The sequence below is a fragment of the Urocampus carinirostris genome, chromosome 19 (genome assembly GCF_059441175.1).
Source record: "Urocampus carinirostris isolate Australia breed hairy pipefish chromosome 19, RoL_Ucar_1.0, whole genome shotgun sequence".
NCBI lineage: Eukaryota > Metazoa > Chordata > Actinopteri > Syngnathiformes > Syngnathidae > Urocampus > Urocampus carinirostris.
Window position 1 is genome coordinate 15161994 of NC_142367.1, and position 21031 is coordinate 15183024.

General features: G+C 37.7%; 1 protein-coding gene and 1 non-coding gene across 4 annotated transcripts in view; one reads left to right on the forward strand and one right to left on the reverse strand.

Moving 5' to 3' along the window:
* Nucleotides 1-21031, forward strand: part of rhbdf1b (rhomboid 5 homolog 1b (Drosophila)) — a 28515-nt gene that overhangs the window by 3271 nt on the left and 4213 nt on the right. Inside the window, exons 4-17 of one of the 3 annotated variants that reach the window (XM_088323781.1) lie at nucleotides 1170-1294; nucleotides 1420-1569; nucleotides 7096-7324; nucleotides 8409-8609; nucleotides 9988-10110; nucleotides 10176-10318; nucleotides 11823-12065; nucleotides 14685-14796; nucleotides 14886-14960; nucleotides 17731-17892; nucleotides 18416-18516; nucleotides 18576-18639; nucleotides 18719-18813; nucleotides 20785-20860. In XM_088323781.1, coding sequence (XP_088179907.1) covers nucleotides 1170-1294; nucleotides 1420-1569; nucleotides 7096-7324; nucleotides 8409-8609; nucleotides 9988-10110; nucleotides 10176-10318; nucleotides 11823-12065; nucleotides 14685-14796; nucleotides 14886-14960; nucleotides 17731-17892; nucleotides 18416-18516; nucleotides 18576-18639; nucleotides 18719-18813; nucleotides 20785-20860 — 1899 coding nt within the window. Of the gene's footprint in view, nucleotides 1-1169; nucleotides 1295-1419; nucleotides 1570-3837; nucleotides 4270-7095; nucleotides 7325-8408; nucleotides 8610-9987; nucleotides 10111-10175; nucleotides 10319-11822; nucleotides 12066-14684; nucleotides 14797-14885; nucleotides 14961-17730; nucleotides 17893-18415; nucleotides 18517-18575; nucleotides 18640-18718; nucleotides 18814-20784; nucleotides 20861-21031 lie in introns of those variants that run through there. The other 2 variants (XM_088323782.1, XM_088323783.1) reach the window with 2 other exon arrangements.
* Nucleotides 5368-5461, reverse strand: trnai-uau (transfer RNA isoleucine (anticodon UAU)). Its single transcript has 2 exons — nucleotides 5424-5461; nucleotides 5368-5403 (listed from the first exon to the last, which is right to left on the reverse strand). It is a non-coding gene; the product is annotated as a tRNA-Ile (tRNA).

The window sequence follows — 21031 nt, forward strand, 5'->3', positions numbered from 1 at the left end:
CTGATAACGAAACATTCACGACATAGTAATAACATGATAAGTTGTTATTTTAGAAATGCATATCAAACTAGTTGCCCTCTACGCTAATTAGTAACAAAAACTAGCTCTCAGAATGACAAAGGTTGGAGACCCCTGATGTAGATATATCTTGACTATAGAATAGAATAGAATTGCCTTTATTGTCAATAATAACCAGGGTTGGGTAGGGTTACTTTAACTGGATTACTTTCAATTACTTTTGGATTACTCCAATACCAAATATGTTAAAAAAAGACAAAAGAAACTGAATATGAATAAAATTACTACATTTTGTGCAGGCTTGGGGAGTAATGGTATACATGGAACGGCAAAAATGATGTTGGCAAGCTGTTTGGATTGATTTTCATTTTGTTTCTGTCGCATTGATGTTAGTTTTGCCAGAGATCAAAGAGATCAAAGCCAGGAGAGAAAGCTTACCACATGTTGTGAGTCATCATTTTATTCCTATTTCGTTTCTTTTGTCATTTATTAGCATATTTGGTATTGGAGTAATCCAAAAGTAATTGAAAGTAATCCAGTTAAAGTAACCCTACCCAACCCTGATAATATCAATATTGTGGAACATTGTATGTAAGTTAGACCTGGCACTTCAGGGTAAAACATGTAATTAAGACTTTAACCAGATAAAAGCTATGTACGTACGGGAACATTTGTATTATTTGATTTCTTTATTGTTATTTTTATAATCTGCACAATAGTTCTGCTATTGTTGTTCCATTATTGTAAGATTTGCATGCAAATTAGGCCAGTCAACATCTACTACTCTGTCAATCCTAATAGATGTGTTTTACTTTTATTATATGTTTGTATTGGAGTTCCACATCTACTGAACAATATATACAATATATACACTACATACACAATACTCTTCTCATCTCATCTCATCTCATCTCATCTCATCTCATCTCATCTCATCTCATCTCATCTCATCTCATCTCTTCTCTTCTCTGCTATTCTATTCTATTCTATTCTATTCTATTCTATTCTATTCTATTCTATTCTATTCTATTCTATTCTATTCTATTCTATTCTATTCTAATCCAAAAGATGGGAGTAGTCATTTATCATTACAGCCAATTAAAGCTGATCCAAATCGCTACTAGCAAATCATGAGCTTCTATGTATTCCAGAAACTAAAGCGCAGTGTCAGCTTGCCTGGAGCAAACCCTCAGGCCATCTTGTCATTCTTAGAAATATCCCCAAACTACCTCTGTCCTCCTCCAGAGACAGTGCCCTTCTTCACATCATCCAAAAGGTGAAATGCACACACACGCACGCAACACACAACCCCTTTTAATAATAAATCTTGCAGAACTGCTTACTTTGATTTGTCAAACCTGATTTTCTTTCTCTTGCTTTCTTTTCCACTTGGAAACAAAGCAGTAAGAAAAAAGTACACTTTGAGCAAGTCAACACAATCCCACCTAAAGGCCAACGTTATCCCACGAGGGGGTCAACGGTCCGAAGGCGCTCCTGCATCCCCAATATATTGACTCGACGACGTCCCTCCATACCCAGACTGATTATCAGGTATTACATCTGGTATAAATCATATTATATCATATTTTTAAAAATGTTTCTTTCCCATATAATATTTGGGAAAAATAGGGAAGAGTTTCCCAGAAAAAAAAAATTGAAAAATATTTGGGAAAATACATAAAACTCAATATGTAATTAAAAAATGATGTATTTTAATGTAAACTTTAAACTTTTGTTATATTGTGTTTACTATTTTGAAATAGTAATAGAAATAAAATATTTTAAACATGTATTTTTTTCTGAAAACAAGTCCTTGGGAAAAATATTCCTTACAAAAAACCTTAAGATACACAAAACGTTTTTTATTCTATGTACAATTTATAAGGTATAGATTACCTTTTTATTGTAAGAGTTTTAGACGTAAAATTGTAAATATTTTTCAGATTATGTATTTTTTGAGACAATTGGTAAGTAATTACATGGGGGGAAAGGGAAAATTAGTTGAAAATTGATATAATGGAAAAAAGTAATCATCTTAAAACGTTATAGTTTTCCTTTTGTAGAAAAGTCAAAATTAGATTTTCGTATTTTTCAGTGTAAAATGTATAGGTTATTTCAAATGAAAAAAAAATGTAATCGAATTTCCTAAAATGTTTATGATAAATTTGGCAAGGAATTCCCTTAAAAATGTCAGGAACACAAACAGGAGGAGGACCCACATGCGTAATGTTTCTCACACAAGCTTTTTTTTACGGGAATGGGGATGTCATGCACATTAACACAAACGCCAGTGATTCGGCGATCGCTGGGCAGAAGAAGAGAGACAGAAGTCTAGAGTGGAACAACAGGAAGCCAGAGACCAACGACATCGATACCAGTTACACGAGCTGACACCTGACAGATGGTGTTGATACCGGACAGAACGGGACTGATAGGATTGATAACTGATATAGGAGACTGGAGACAGAGATCAGACAGAACGAGATAGACGGGAATGATACCAGACACTTGAGACCGGAGACCGATATCAAAACAGGACAAAATAAACGGGATCGATACCGGACACGATTCACAAACAGGATACCGGACAGAGTCAGAACACATGTCTTGCGGGTGCAGAGGTTTGTTGACGGACTGACAAAGGGAGAGTGAGAGCACTGAGCCTAAATAAGAGCTAAGCCAATCTGTCAATGAGCCGCAGCTGGTGCTAAGTGGGCGGGGCCAATTGGGCACCATGGGCAACCGTGACAAAAAAAGCTGGAATAATAATCATCAAGAATGAAATAAAACATCTCATCTGCTGCACCGCTTATCCTCAGTAGGGTCGTGGGGGTGCTGGAGCCCATCCCAGCAATCATCAGGCAGTGGGCAGGGGACACCCTGAACTCGTTGCCAGCCAATCGCAGGGCACACAGGGACAGACAACTCGCTCGCTCATTCGCACCTCGGGACAATTTGGACCGGCCAATCCACCTGAAATGCATGTCTTTGGAATGTGGGAGGAAACCGGAGTGCCCAGAGGAAACCCACGCAAGCACGGGGAGACATACAAACTCCGCACAGTAAGTCCGGTAGCTGTATTTGAACCCACACAGGAGGTACCCAAGACCTTAGAACTGTGCCGCACACGCGCTAACCACTGCGCCGCCGTGCCACTTAAAATAAATAATGAGGGAAATGTTTTATACATATTGGTAAAAAATTGTTTTTTATTACTTGATTGCTCATCCGGGATTTTTGAGATAAATATTTTATAAACTGCTTTGGTTGTTTGCATAAATACAAAACACAATTTATTACAAATCAATTTCAATAATTTCAAACAGAAATGTGCATATTTTTCAAAATATATTTGGAAAATTATCAAAGAATAACATCTGGATTTGAATGGTCATTTTTGTGCAAATTATATTTTATTTTAAAAAAAAAACAGTGAGAATTTTCTTATAATTTTTATTTAGGGTTCACTAAAGACATTTTATACGGCGTACAAAATATGAATTGATCAACAAACGGTATAAAATACAGTAAAAAGGTATATGTTAACAGGGATGTAACACGCCTATTACCGAGCTGTGATGTTACGAAATGATTCCAGGATAAAGAAGAGACAAAAGAAGATTTTTCTCAATGAGTTGAAAAAGTTCTGAGCTTGCATTTCAGTCGCTTTCAGTATGTTAGTATCGGTGTGTGTGTGTGTGTGTGTGCGTGTGTGTGTGTATCGGCGCCCGTGCGTGTGCTTGTTTGTGTCATGTCCAGGCAAGAATCGGTCCCCGCCTTCCTCTTCTTTTCCTCTCTGCCTGTGTGCGTGATTCAGATGTTTCTCCTTTTAATCGTGTGTAGTTCTGGTGTTGTTAGGACAGAGACACAGTAGCAATTCACAGTAAACGCTCTGAAGAGGGAACCACACTGATTTTGACAGGGAACTGAGACATTCGTCTCATTCCCCCAGGAAGTCTCTTTTGGGTGACTCGGGAGACGCGCCTGCCATTGAAACATTTACACAACCTTTCCCTGAAGTCGTAACGTTCGGCTGTCAAAAGGTCAGAGGAGTCAGGATCAAGTCCGCGTGTGGATATGTGAAGATCACCCCTAATGGATGCCAGGTAGCCCTGATCCGGATACGACGGGAGAGTCACTTTGTGGAAAAAGTCACAGTAGGACTAGAAATGGAAGTGACAAAGCTTCGTAGTCACAACCTGACTCAGGGATGAGCCGCAGTCAGGACCCCTACTTGGGCTCCGTCCACAGGTGAGAAGTCTTTGGTGCTCTTAAATGTGCCGTACGGAATTTGGAACTTTCTGACTCGCTGCTGCCATCTCCTGGCTTGTGTCATCATTGGAGCCTCTGTCAAGGTTCTTATTTTGCGTGTATTTCTTAGAAGTGCTCAAATAAAGTTTTCTTTTTTCATCTTTTTGGGGGTTTGGGTTGGTGTTTGGACTTTACTTTAAAACAGGCCTTTTCTTAGTTTCGCCATTTTCATGCTGCACAAGCAAAAAAAAAAGCAGGGACGAGCATGAATTCTCTCCCCACGCAGCCCCCCCCATACACCCTCGTTCCCCCATTCTTGCAGTTCCACCAGTAGAAAAAAGCATAGAGGCTCTTTGAACTCAGGTGATGTCATAAACCAGAACTGGATCAGGACCCAAACGCGTGATGTTCTCACACAAGCCTATTATTTTACTGGAAATGGGGAGTCATTCACGTCCACGCAGCGGTCTGGCGTGGAAAGACAGGAAGCCAGAGATTGACGAGATCAATTCCAATTGCCCGAGCAGATAACGAACAGATGGGGTCGATACCAGACACGACGGGACAGACAGGAATGACAAAGAAACAGAATATCGAAATAAACAGGACAAACTAGACGGGAACAAAAACTGGAGAGAATAATAAACAGGACAAAAATAGACGGGAACGAAATTGGAAACCGATATTTAACAGGACAAAATAAACGGGAACAATACCGGACAGGAAATACCAACAGGAAAACAGGACCGAGTCAGAATCCACGTCTTGCGGGGCAGAGGTTCGTTGACGGGCTGACAAAGGAAAAATGAGAGCAATGAGCTTAAAAAGACAGAAAGCCAATCTGTCAATGAGGCGAAGCTGGTGTTACACGGGCGTGGCCAATTGGGCGCCATGGCAACCGTGACAGGTGGGCATTGTTAACTTATACAATAATACATACAATAATAAAGAAAGTAGTCTAGTTTCAATATTTTAATACAACTGAAATTAAGCACACCACCTCAGGAAATGCAATCATGAAATATTTATATTTCTAGCTCGAATATCATGTACCACAATTGGAATGTTGCATGTACATTTTGAGAAATTTGATAAAAATGCTCCAGGTGAGGATTGAACTCACAACCTCGGCATGGCTTTGCTGGTCACTGTTTTATAAGTACCGCGCGCTGACCGATTGCGCCACTAGAGCCTTGTACAAGCTGAAAACAAAATTATTAGTCACGTTAATAATACACAACACAGCAAAAACCGTATCTTATAATTTACTATATCAGAACATAACAGAAGAAGTACATTTTTAATCACGTATATGCGCCATTGTAGAGGTTTGTGCTGGCTTGAATTGAATTGTTGTTATTGTAATTGATATCAACGTTGTGACACATTGTATGCAACGAGATTAGACATGGCACTCCAAGGTAAACATGTCATCAATACTTAAAGAGAAAAAAAGAGAGAGATACAATCGGGAGAAAAAAAAAATATAATATTACCAACATAGGGCTGAGAGACTGGTCTAGGTTATAATAATAGTATTGTGAAAGAAAAATAATAGTGCATCGTAACAATAGTGCAATGAGAAGAAGTGCAAATTGAAAGTGGAAAAAGGCTATAATAAGATAAAAAGTGGAAAAAGTCGGTGTAAATACAAAATACAGAAATATTCAATAAAGTTCCTTGGTAACATCAAAATTCAAATAGTTGTTTTAATCATCGTTTAAAGACATATTTTTTGGGTGTAAATCAATAAGGTCTAACTAGCTCAAGTCACTCTTTCCATTCGAAATCGCATCTGTATTTTTTCATTAAAAAAAATCATACTTATATATTCCACTTTTTAGCACAGCACATATAGTGTATACTTATTCAAAATGAATTTTTAGATATAAAGCTAGCAATTACGCCACAAAGGCTAAGCTAACACATAAGATGGAGTGAACACTTACATAGTTTGTAAAACAGAATATGTGTGTTACTAATTAATATTAACATTTTTAGATAAGACACTTGCCATTATTACTCAAAGAGGAAAAAGGTATGTACCAAAAAGTCGACACAAACTATGCTATTCATTTGACAATATTTAGAAGATGTTGAACTAACACTCCGACAGATCTGTTCAAGTTAAACTAGATCACAAGTAGCTTTTAAAATGATTTTACACTGTGTGTACTGTTCTCTATATTGATGAAATTAGAATTATGTTGTGTCTTTGAGCACAAAATGATGTCGCTGTTAGGAGGTTTACTGCTACCAAGCTAAAATACAACATTTGGAGCAAAGAATGTAAGCTAACTAGCATACTTCCTGCGTCCGCTGGAATTGTGATGACTGTATATATATTGTTTTATAGTGAGAACTTTTAACCTGTGCCTGAGTTTTGAATAAGAACTATCTAATTCTAAATAAATCATTTTATCTTAGCTATGTGATACAATTGACTACGTCCGTTTTGGCAAGCGCTAAAGAAAATGTAACCCGTACTTGTCAGTGCTTGCGTGCATACCGCCTCATGTAAACACCCTCAAACATAATTCATTCTAATAACCATTCATGTTTTTTTTCTGAATCGATTCACTTCTGGCTTTTGACTCATTATGGCAGCTTATAAGGACAACTCATCCCTGTCGCTGTTTATAAAAAGCTCCTCCAGCTGGCCTCCTTCATGATAATGGATCGCTGTTTATGCTCGCCGTGTGTGTGCTTTTTTCCAAACATTTCACCTCCGTGGCCCCAGTACATTTCATACACAAGGACACTCAGTATAATGGGATATCGTTTTCCGTGATTCAATAGCGCTAAAGAAAATTCCTTTCTTCGCAGGGGTACCGCCGACTGGTTCGGCGTGAGCAAGGGCGGCGACAGCGGTCAGCGATGGAGAAGGAGGAGCCTGCAGCATTGCGGCCATCTTTATGGTGGTTTGAAGGTCCAGGTGGTGAGGGGTGCCGAGATGCTCAGCCAGGACAATCTTTCTATGGCCAGCACTGAGACCCCACCCCCCCTGTACGTCCCGCACCGCCACCTAAGTCGCCATCAATACACCATTCAGCGGGTATGCCATGCTCTGACTGGGCCTTTTTGTTTATTTACCTACCTACCTAGCTTCCTAGCTACCTACCTAATGACAAACCGACCTACTAACCTACCTACCTACCTACCTACCTACCTACCTACCGACATACTGACATACCTACACACCAACTGACCTACTGACCTACCAACATACCTACCTACCTACCGACTGACCTACCGAGTGACAAACCTACCTACTAACCTACTTACCGACCTATGGACCTACCAACCTACCGACTGAGATACATTCCTACCTACCTACCTACCTACCTACCTACCGAGTGACAAAACTACCTACTAACTTACTAATCGACTTACCACCTTATGGACCTACCAACCTACAGACTGAGCTACATTCCTACTTACCTACCTACCTACCTACATTTTTACCAAGCAAACGACTGATCTACTAACCTACCGACTGACCTACCGACCGACCGACCGACCAACCGACCTACCGACCTACCGACCTACCGACCTACCGACCTACAGACCCACCGACCTACAGACCTATCAACTGACCTATCTAGCCACCGACCGACCTACCTCCTAATCTACCGCCCGACCAACAGACCTACTGACCAACCTACCAACCGACCTACTGGCAAACCAACCTACAGACTGACCTACTTACAACACCTACCCACCTAGCTACTTACCTATCGACCTGTCTGTCTGTCTGTCTATCTGTCTGTCTGACTGTCCATCTATCTATCGATCTTTCTATCTATTGTTGGCATAAGATAATCCAAGTTCCGACACATGTTCAATTCAACATTTGGGATTCCGACTGAGCATTGGGACAATGAAACAAGAGCTGAAGAGAACATCTCTGTTGAGGACATTTATTACAGTAAAACAAAATGAGAAATAAGCAGAATATTCTGGTCTTGTCAACAGGTCAAAGTCCTCCGCAAACAAGTATTGACAAAATGGCTGACCATTGATTTTATAGGAAAGGGGCTTGGTATGACGAGACCAAACCTGACCATTGGATTATACTGTCAAACAAAATTAGGAATCTACTTCTTGTTATTATTATTAAATCTATTTGTTCATCACAGATTGTGGACCCTCTGGCCCGCGGTCGCGCCTACCGCAAATCGGAGGAGGTGGACGGCATACCGCTGCCCGCCTCCAACGCCTGCGCCACATCCATCTGCTCCTTTTCCAGCTCCCGCTCGGCCCTCAGCAGATTGCCACAGCGACGCAAAAGGGAATCAGTCGCAGTTATGGGCCTCAAAGCTGCCGCCACGCTGATAAAGGTAATTTTGTGGGGATAAACTGAGACCTTTGATTGGTTTCGTTGATTTGGAGAAATGCGTGATGAGTACATAAATGACAACGTTGGGCAATAAATTTAACCAATTGGATTTTTTTGAATGAAATAAAATGGACAGTTCTAAAATATGCTATTATGAGGGAAGGGATTTAATAATTACTGCTGATTAAAATCTTTTCCAATTTAATAAAATTCGGAATTTGGGTTTTACGATACATTTTCTACCAATATTACTAAAAAGAGACAAGCAACAAATGTAATTCTGTTTTTGCACAAAATCTGAATGTTATTTATACTGTAAAACCTATTAAAAATTAGTTATTCTTGATTGACTTTTTTCACAGGATGCACTCAATGAAAAGAACGTCTTGAAACAATAGTGTTTTGATTCAATGTTTTTTTTTAAATAGATACAATTACAAAATACATACATTTATTTGTTTATTTTTTGTTAATATATTGTTGCATTTAAAATAAACAATATATTTTATGCATGCATACCATGATCTCCTTGAGGTGCCTATTAAAATGATTTTTTATGGTTTTCTCAGTCTATTTAACTCTACTTCCAATAATTAACCTAGTAATAACATAGCAACAACATAGTAATAACATGATAACTTGTTATTTTAACATAATACTTTTAACCATTCAAACTGGGGGCCCTGCGCAATTAGTAAAAAAAAAAGTAGCTCCTTGTTGGAAAAAAAGGTTGGACACCCCTAAAGTTTACATATTTTTAAATTGTAATTTTATGGGTTTTTTTTTTGGTTAAAAATAGATACATATATTTTTTAATTTTTAATTTTTAATTCTTTTTTGTTATGTTTGATTTTTAATTTTTAATTTTTGATTTTTGATTTTTGATTTTTGATTTTTGATTTTTTAATTTTTAATTTTTAATTTTTAATTTTTAATTTTTAATTTTTAATTTTTAATTTTTAATTTTTAATTTTTAATTTTCATGTTTTTTTCTTAAAAAAATAATAATAATTAAAACTGGAATCCTACAGTCTTATTGGGGCCAATTGCCCTGCTCTTGTGTCACTAATCCAAAGAATATTACCTTTTAGTGTTTGAGTGTAAATATGTGTGTTTACTTGCGTAAAGATTTAGCTTACTGTAATATGGTATAGTTATACTTAACAGTACAGCACATATGACACTGAGATATATTTAAGGGCGTAGCCCCACCAATATCGAGCAATCATTGTTTAATACCAACCAATATTTTGCGACTACTTAAAAATATGTGCACAAGACAAAACCTACACCCTTGCATACACTACATAGAGTTTGAAAGGCAAGGGTTTTAAATAATCACACACATTCAATTAGTATCATACTATCCATGTTTTAAGGGCCGAACTCTAGGGGAAAACTCCACTGGACGACATCGTCGGCGAAGCTTCCTGCCCACCAGTTTCTTTGAAGATGACACCATGGATTTCCCCGATGACCTGGACACATCTTTCTTTGCTGGAGTGAGCGTAATCCCAATACACAAATACTCTCATTGGAAAAAAACTCAATTTGTGGCTTGCTACAGGAGGGCCTACCGGATGAGCTCTCCAGCTACGCAGATGACGTTTTCGAGACGGCTTCGGAAGCAGCGCGCTGTCAGCCGGACGAGGGAGTGCTCACTGGAAGTCCTTTAGATAAGAACGAGCTGGAAAGGAGTCACTTGATGCTGTAAGTTTCAACTTCATATGAGAGAAGAGCTAAACAACCATAACGGAGCTTTTCTAAAATTAGTGAATATCTTCGGGGAAATATTTTAGCCCGTTTTTTTTCTTGCGGAATTGCTTTGATTAGAATTAAAGTTCAGAGATCAGAAAATGTATTGTCCTTGTCGAAGAACAGGGTTGGCTAGGGTTACTTTAACTGGATTACTTTCAATTACTTTTGGATTACTCCAATACCAAATATGCTAATAAAAGACAAAAGAAACCAAATATGAATAAAATGACTAAATTCTGTGCAGGCTTGGGGAGTAACGGAATACATGGAACGGCAAAAATGATGTTGGCAGGCTGTTTGGATTTATTTTCATTTTGTTTTGTCGCATTTTATGTTAGTTTCGCCAGAGATCAAAGAGATCAAAGCCAGGAGAGAAAGCTTACCACGTGTTTTGAGTCATGATTTTATTCATATTAAGTTTCTTTTGTCTTTTATTAGCATATTTGGTATTGGAGTAATCCAAAAGTAATTGAAAGTAATCCAGTTAAAGTAACCCTACCCAACCCTGTCGAAGAACAACGAAACTTCCTTTGGAGTTGCACTACACAATGCAGTGACATCTAGTGATCAAATATTGTTCAGTTTCCCTTTAAGTTTAATACACAGAATGTACAATATGTTAATTGAAGGTACCCTCCATCTTAAGATGATCACTGTTTACAAATAATTGTTATAGGTTTTTGCATTTTTCCTTGCCCTCATGTAGGTTTTAGATCAGGGGATGGTGTCATAAGGGTCTGTGGTCTGTGCAGCCCTTTGATATATATATATATATATATATATATATATATATATATATATATATATATATATATATATATATATATATATATATATATATATATATATATATATATATATATATATATAATGACAATAATTAAAAAACAATAAAAAATAAATGTAAAAAATTAAAAATTGCAAGGTTTTTATTTACTTTATTTTGGAAATATAAAAATATTAAAAAAAAGAAAATGAAAATACATTTGAAAAATACTGACCTGTTATCCAGGTCACCGAAACACTGAGCAGCCCCACTGCCTTCACTACCGATTGCATGATTTTAGTTTTTTCTGAAATGCTTCGACAATTTTTGCTAGCTGGTATGTTTATTACTGATGGACGAGTCCAAAGGAGATTTCATGGGGTACCAACTATTTTATTTGGACTCACTGTTTTGACTATTCTACTTGTCGCTATCAGCTAATCATGTTGCTTTCTTTGCTTTCCAACATTATTTAGGAAGTATCTGTTTTTTTCTAACCTCGAAAATTTAATAAAAGAGGGGCCTCAGAGAAGAGCTTTAGGAAGTGATGGAATTCTTCTTATCTGAGAGCACTTCTCCCGGTCCTCCTTTCAAGTTCAAATTCCTGTGATGTCTTTTTGCATTATTTTAAGTGTCTATTTAAGTTCAAACTTATTTATTTAAGATAAACCAATGCTGTCTTTTCTCCAGGCCATTAGAGCGCGGATGGCGTAAAGCAAAGGAGGGCTCGCTGTTCCAAAACACGGTGCGAGTCAACCAGGAAGTGGCAAATCAGCAACGTGGACGAAGGATCACAGTGCCTGTCCAGAAGCTTTTCGCCCGAGAGAAGAGGCCCTACGGTCTCGGTATGGTCGGCCGGCTAACCAACAGGACGTACCGGAAGCGCATCGACAGCTTTGTCAAGAGGCAGATCGAAGACATGGACGATCACAGGTAGGAAGTACTCACAAGCCGAATACAGTAAAAGAACTACCCCCCCCAAAAAAATAATTTCAAACATTGCCTCAGTTCAGGTTTCAAATTTATGGATAAAAAAACTCAAAATTTTTTCCAAGATTCAACAACATGTGAGACACAATCACTTGTGCTAACAAATCATTTTTTTGAAAAGTAGGCATTGCAAAAATATTGACTCCCTTAGAGTTAATACAACCTCTTTTGCTGTGATTACAGCCACAAGCCTTTATGGGTGAGTTTCTATTTGTTTTTGAAAATCTTGAAACAGAAATATTTGCCCATGATTTCTTTACAAAAATCTGCTGAAGGTTTTCTAGTAATAATTCTGCAAAACATTTTCCAGATCTTTCCACAAAAGGTCTATAATGATTTTGGTCTAGACTTAGGCTTGGCCATTCTAACACCTTTATATTGTTTAAACCAGGGGTGTCAAACAGGCGGTCCGCGGGCCAGATCAGGCCCGCTAAGGGATTGAATCCGGCCCGCCAGAGAACGCTCAGAGAAGCGCAAGAGAAAAAAGAGCTGCAGGTTGAAATGTATCCACTTGATGTTGCCAAAGCCAGGTGCCTCTCACAAAGACACTGTACTTGTATTTATTTCTCTCTCTCTCTCTCTCACTCGCTCTATTCCTCCCTTATTCTCTCATTTTCTATCTCTCTCTCTCTTCCTTCCTTTTTGACTCACTTTCTATCTCTCTCTTTCACTCTCTGTTTCTCTTCTTTGTTCCTTTTTGTCTCTAGCTCTGTGTCTTTTTACCTTCTTTTGTCCCATCATCCTTTTTTCATTTTCTCTCTCTCTCTTGCTTTCCACCTTCACTATTTCTTTCATTCTCTCTTTTATCTTCTCTCTTTCTATTTTTCTTTGGATTTCTTTCTCTTTCTTTCCCCCTCTCACTATTTCTGTTTATCTCTTTTGTTTCGCACGCTCCCTTTCTCGCTTTTCTCTCACTCTCTTTCTCTTATTTGTTTCTTTTTTTCTTTCTAATCTACTAGTCCGGCCCCTGAGAGAATGTTTGTTCTATCGTGTGGCCCCCGAGTTAAAATGAGTTTGACACCCCTGGTTTAAACCATTCCATTGTAAATTTTCGCTTATGTTTAGGGTTGTTGTCCTGTTGACAGGTGAACATGCGCCCAATTTTCAGGTCTCTTGCAGACTCCAACAGATTTTCCCTGTATTTGGCTCCATCAATCTTCGCATCCACTCTAACAATCTCCCCAGTCCTTGCTGAAGAAAAACAACCCCAGAGCATGATGCTACCACCCTCATGTTTGACAGTGGTGGTGGTGTTTTCAGGTTGATGTGCAGTGTTCTGCTTACCCCAAATGTAAAACTCAGCCCTAAAAGTTCCATTTTGGCCTCATCTGACCAGAGCATCTCGTTTCACATTTGTGGCTTCTTGCAAACGCCAAACTGGCTTTTTTTTATGCTATTCTTTCAGAAAATGCTTTCTTCTTGACGCTCTTCCATAGAGGGCAGATTTATGCAGAATATGACTAATAGTTGTCCTATGCACAGATTGTCCCACTTCAGCAATGTATGTCAAAAGGCCTTGGTCGTTTCTATAATTAGTTTTCTCCTTGTTTGGGCTGAGAAAGATTAAAGGGACAGTCAGGTCTTGGTAGGTTTGCAGTGGTTCTATACTCCCTCCATTTTGATCGTGTTGCTTGCACAGTGCTCCGGAAGATGTATAAATGTTGCGAAATGTTCTCGAATCCAATTCCTCTCAAGACCAGAACGGAGACAGGACCCACTTGCGTTATGTTTCTCTCAGTTTTATTGGAAGAAAGGAAAGGGTTGCACCCACGACCCAGTGATCGCTGGACGCAGGTCGCTGTGAACGCGCAAGGGGGACTTCCGTGGCGAGCGATGGCGGTGTTGGGACCGAAAAAAACGGGTCAGTAGCCGGGACAGGAGAGCAAAAAACGTGGTCGGGATCAGCAACGAGTCGAAAGCCAGGAGAGGAGAGTAGACGTGGTCAGGATCAAAAACTGGTCGAAGCCAGGGAACAGACAGGTACAAAAAACAGGTGAGAGTCAGGGTCGAAAAAGGCTTTCCTGGTGTAAACTGAGGTTCGCAGACGGACTGACAAAAGGGGACAGATAGGAGTTGGTTTGAATAGGGACAGGGAGCCAATCAGAGTCCGAGGCAGTTGGCACCAAAGGAGTAGGCACAGGTGATGCATTTCGGTTATCATGACAATTCCTGCTTTGAACTTTTCCACAAACTTATCCCAACTTGCCTGGTGTGTTGGTCTTTATAATGCTAATATCTCCTTTCACAGACCACTGAGCCTATCACAGTTCAGGTGCATTTAAACTAAAACTTAATGACTCACAGGTTCAATCTGTTTGCCATTGTTAGTCATTTAGGTCAACATTGGGTAACTTTACAGTGTTTCTATTGTAAATATACTGTCAAATGTTGAAAAAAAAATGTTTCCACTTCACCATTGTGTCTTGATTCTCAGAAAATATTCTCAGTATTTTAGCTTTAAGTTTGAAGCTTGAAATGTAGCAATATGACAAAAAAGTTCTGAGGGGGGCAATTAGTAGTAGCAGTAGTAGTTGCTCTCTCACTGATGTTGTCCATCACCAGGCCGTTCTTCAGCTACTGGATCACTTGCGTCCATTTACTCATCACCATCCTGGCCGTGGCCATCCACGGCATTGCTCCTGTGGGCTTCTCACAACATGAAACGGTGGATTCGGTTAGTAACATGTTTGTCGAACTGACTCTAGAAAACATTCGGTATACAACACTGCGACTACTTTCCTGATTCACAAAAAAACTCTTTAGGTGTTAGGGAACAAGGGCTTGTACGAAAATGTGAAATTTGTGCAACAAGAAAATTTCTGGATCGGTCCAAGCTCAGTGAGTATTTTCAACTTGCTTCTTACATAATGCTTAAGACATTTTAAATATGTCCTATTTAGTATTTACTACAGTGCATTTAAAGTTTTTGCAGTAGTAGTAAACAAAACATGCCACTCTTAATTTCCTGGTTTGTTTTAGTTGTATAGTTATATTGTGAATTTTATTTACTCTCTTTTGTTTGTCATTTTTAGACGGATTTGGACAACAAAGAGAAAAGCCTTGCTTTACTGTTTGCCCCCAAAACTACATTTTTTAAGTGCAGTTTTTAGATTATTTTTTAAGCACTAATTTGATTCCTTTTTTTTCTAAGGCACAAAAATAATGATTACTTTTTCATTATTATTTTACATAGCTAGCCCCAAATGTGTAATACAAAAAAATGTTTGAAAATGTATTATGTAAAAGTAGATTTTGTTTCAAGCAGTCATTTGGTTATTACTTTCCTTATATTACATATATATATATATATATATATATATACTGTATATATATATATATATATATATATATATATATATATATATATATATATATATATATATATATATATATATATATATATATATATATATATATATATATATATATATATATACTGGACTGTCTCAGAAAATTAGAATATTGTGATAAAGTTCTTTATTTTCTGTAATGCAATTAAAAAAACAAAAATGTCATACATTCTGGATTCATTACACATCAACTGAACTATTTCAAGCCTTTTATTATTTTAATATTACTGAATTTGGCCTACAGCTTAAGAAAACTCAAAAATCCTATCTCAAAATATTAGAATACTTCCTCAGACCAAGTAAAAAAATAATTTTATAACAGCAAAACTTAATCAAACATTTGAAAATGTCCATTGATGCACTCAGTACTTGGTTGGGAATCCTTTTGCACGGATTACTGCATCAATCCGGCGTGGCATGGAGGCAATCAGCCTGTGGCATTGCTGAGGTGTTATTGATGCCCAGGATGCTTCGATAGCGGCCTTCAGCTCATTTGCATTTGCAGGTCTGGTGTCTTTCATCTTCTTCTTAACTATACCCCACAAATTCTCGATGGGGTTCAGGTCAGGGGAATTAGCAGGCCAATCAAGGACAGTGATGCCATGGTCAGTGCACCAGTTACTGGTGGTTTTGGCACTGTGGACAGGTGCCAGATCATGCTGGAAAATGAAATCCTCATCTCCATAGAGCTTTTCAGCAGATGGAAGCATGTAGTGCTCTAAAATCTCTTGGTACACAGTTGCATTTACTCTGGACTTGATGAAACACAGTGGACCAACACCAGCAGCTGACATGGCTCCCCAAACCATTGCTGACTGTGGGAACTTCACACTGGATTTCAAGCAACTTGGATTTTGCTCCTCTCCAGCCTTTCTCCAGACTCTGGCGCCTTGACTTCCAAATGAAATGCAAAACTTGCTTTCGTCTGAAAAGAGGACTTTGGACCACTCTGCAACTGTCCAGTGCTTCTTCTCCATACCCCAAGTCAGACGCTTCTTCCGTTGTCTTGAGTTCAGAAGTGACTTGACCATGGGAATACGGCTATTGTAGCCCATTTCCCGGACACGTCTGTGAACTGTGGCTTTTGATACCTGGACTCCAGCTTCAGCCCACTGTCTTTGAAGCTCCCCCAAATTCTGGAAGCGGCTCTTCTTCACAATTTTGTTAAGGCTGCGGTCATCTCTCTTGGTTGTGCAGCGTTTCCGGCCACATTTTTCCCTTCCAACAGACTTTTAGTGGATATGCTTTGAAACTGCACTCTGTGAACAGCCTGCTCTTTGAGAAATTTCTTTTTGTGTCTTACCCTCCTGATGGAGGGTATCAATGATGGTCCTCTGGACAGCAGTCAGATCAGCAGTCTTCCCCATACTTGTGATTTAGTTTACTGAACCAAGCTGAGTGTTTTTAAGGCTCAGGAAACCTCGCAAGGTGTTTCGGGTTAATTAGATGATTCAGGTGATTAGTTGAATAGCCTACTTGTATACTTTTTCATGATATTCTAATATTTTGAGATAGGATTTTTGAGTTTTCTTAAGCTGTAGGCCAAATTCAGCAATATTAAAATAATAAAAGGCTTGAAATAGTTCAGTTGATGTGTAATGAATCCAGAATGTATGACATTTTTGTTTTTTTAATTGCATTACAGAAAATAAAGAACTTTATCACAATATTCTAATTTTCTGAGACAGTCCAGTATATAATGTGTGTGTCTGTGTGTGTGTGTGTGTGTGTATGTATATGTGTGTGTGTAAAGGCTTCAATTTAAATTCCTGTAAATTAAATGTTTAATTGATTTATGGAACCTTTAAGGCATTTGTCATTATTATTATTATTGCATTTTTTTCACTTTTTCTCAGATGATTTGAATTTACTAAAACATTTTTAATAAATGATTTTTTTAAGCAATCATTAGGATATTTTTTTTTATTCAGGGAAAATCTAAGCCACCTAAAAAATGTTGGTTTTCAAGTAATTAGAATTTTAAAAACAGTTTTAATTTATGACTTTATAGCGCACCCATTACATTAAAAACAAAAACGAAATTCTCAGAGATTCAATTAATTAGTGTATTTTATTTTCCCACATTTTCTAGAGTAACTTACATAAGGAATATAATTTTTTATTTATTTATTTAAAATAGATACAAATTTTAAGCTAAAAATGTTTCCATCTGATCAGTTCAATTATTGCATTTAACTCCCTATTTTTGGTCATTTGATTTTGGAATGAAACCGTTTTATCTGGTATTTTTTTAAAAGGAGGCACTGATTCACCTGGGAGCCAAATTTTCCCCATGCATGCGTCAGGACCAGGAGATCCACAAGTTGGCGCAGGAGACAAAAATCAGAGAAAAAGAGTCAGGCTGCTGCGTGAGGAACGATCGCTCAGGATGTTTGCAAACTTTGCAAGAAGAGTGCTCGGTCAGTGCAATTGTATTTAGTAATAATTTATTTCTTTGTTGTTGTTTTTTTAAATTCTCTTCACCGCACTACGAAAGCACCTACTGATCCAAAAAGGACAGCATCTCAATATCCCCCCTCAACTGATTTACCTCACCAGAACTTCCTCAGTAATGGTGGGCTCAGCCACATCCCCAATACTTACTAAAAACAACGGGGTTCCACAGGGATGCATGCTGAGCCCGTTCCTGTACACACTCGACACCAAAGTCCAGCTCTGTCATAAGATTAATAAAATGTGTCCCCTAGTAATGTTAACTGGAATTTAAAATAAATTTATACAAACAAATAAATCACCATTTCAGCAGATGATGTCAATAACTCTTTGGCCACCTTGCCCTCTGCTTTCTGTGAAAATTTTAGCCCACCTTATTTCTGACATGGCGACTGTAAATATAAAAAATAAATGTAATGTCTGTCATATAGTCGGTGAAAAGGAATTTACCTAAATTGACCGATAAATTCAATCAAATCTCATCTTTAGACCACCTTGGCATTGTGGGTTAAGTGGCCTCAGCACCCCGGTGCTCCCTATCTGAACGGCCAACGACGTCAATTTGGGGCAGTGTGCCACCAGGACCCCAGGTAGAATCCAATTGCATTTTTTGTTATTATTATGTCATACATGATGTTGCATTCTACAGAATTTGTCAGGAGCCTGCCTCTGTTTCTCCTCACGAGTGGCCCGAAGACATCACCGACTGGCCAGTGAGACTTTTTTTCACCGGTTGACATCTTCAGTCGTCTGAAATATTATTTATAACTCTTTTTTCTGCCGGACCTTCAGGTTTGTACACGGTACAGTTTTTCAAACCACACCAATCTACCCCACATAGATTGCACCATCACGGGCAGGCCCTGTTGCATCGGAACCAAAGGCCGGTAAGATTCAAATGACCTCAATGACTTTTTATTTTTCATTTATTTGTCATATGTTTTACAAATATATTCAGCTTCAATTACCATATTTTGGGGACTATAAGGCGCTCCTCACTCGAACCGGTGCTAACCCGGTGGGACTTATATATTGGGAAAAAAGGTTAAACAAAATTGCTTACGATAAAATGATATTACACATGCTAACCATTTAATTAATCCATTTATTTTTATCGTGAAACCAGATTACAAAATCTATATGTTCTATGGATATATTTTTATGCAATCCCAACTATTGAAGCAATTTTTATTTAATGTGCCATATAATTAGGTGGGCCCGAAAAATGATAAATATAGATAGATAGATAGATAGATAGATAGATAGATAGATAGATAGATAGATAGATAGATAGATAGATAGATAGATAGATAGATAGATAGATAGATAGATAGATAGATAGATAGATAGATAGATAGATAGATAGATAGATAGATAGATAGATAGATAGATAGATAGATAGATAGATAGATAGATAGATAGATAGATAGATAGATAGATAGATACTTTATTCATCCCCGAAGGGAAATTCACATTTCCAGCAGCATCCCTGAGCTGAGAACAGTACAATAATAAAGCCAAAAGAATACAATATACAAATACCCAGTGTGACTTGCAAATGCCCACTGTAGCGTGTTATATAGAGTAACTAAATAGTGCTACACAGAATACATATTGCAGTAAGATTCGGTAATATCCAATGTAGGTGGTGTGGTTTAATGTGGGCCTTTACTCTGCCGGGTGGAGTTAAAGAGCCTCATGGCATGAGGAAGAAAAGATCTCTTCAGTCTGTTTTATTTTATGGGAAATGGGGGGTCATGCACGTTAGGCAACGGTCTGGCGTGGAATGACAGGAAGCCAGAGACCCACGAGATTGATACCAATTGCCCGAGCAGATACCGGACAGGACGGGACAGACAGGATTGATATTGAAACAGGATATTGAAATTAAACAGGACAAACTACACGGGAACGAAAACTGGAGAGAATAATAAACAAGACAAAAATAGACGGGAACAAAACTGGAAACCGATATTAAACAGGACAAAAATAGAAGGAAACGAAACTGGAAACCGATATTAAACAGGACAAAAATAAACGAGAACAATACCGGACAGGAAATACCAACAGGAAACAGGACCGAGTCAAAACCCACGTCTTGAGGGGCAGAGGTTCGTTGCTTAAATAGAAGGAAAGCCAATCCGTCAATGAGCGGCAGCTGGCGCCACACAGGCGAGGCCAATGGGGCGCCATGGCAACCTTGACACACAGAAGACTGTATTTGCAGGTGTGCCTTATAATGAGGTTTACCTTATACTGTAGTCTGAAATATACGGTATGTTCAATTTTTGGAAGCATCCTTTATATATTTTGCACTATTTTTTTTGCAGTAATGATTTTACTTTAGGGTCATTTTTATGTTTAGATATTTTTAATTTTCAAATAAATAGTTTGTATATTTTATTTGACAGTGATATAAACTGCAATAATTATCCAACTTAGATAATATTATATTGTATATAACTGTATAAATTAGTACCTAATAAAATACTTTTTAAAAAAAACATTTTTGTTTTGGATTTGATTCATAATAGAATACTGAGGATCAGCATTTGGTCTTTTTAAGGTTTGGGGGGGTTATGTTTGAATCTTCTTGTATTATTTATACATAAATATATATAAATTAATTTATTTTTTACTTAGGGATCAGCTCTTTTGCCAATTACTGTATTTACTGTACACCCAGAGACTAAAAATAATGAATTTGAAGGATAAAATCATATTGAATCCTATTCAAATCATCTTTTGTTTTTGTCTGGAAAAAATAAAATGAATGTGTAAAGTAATAGTGGTATCTTTACTTGGAATCAATAATCATTGTCTGCTTATAATTTTAAGAACTGCATTTTATTTTGTAGATGTGAAATCAGTTCCAGAGAGTACTGCGACTTCATGCATGGCTACTTCCATGAAGAAGCCACTCTCTGCTCACAGGTCTGCACAATAACACACGCATTTTTTTACCAACAGTCGTTTTTTTTTTTTTTAGTTCTGACTTTAAAAATGCAACATGATTGCCGAGAGTTAGATTTTAGATTCTGCACTTGCTTTGCATATATCAGAATAGGATATCATATATATTTTTTCAAAACAATATGATCTGGA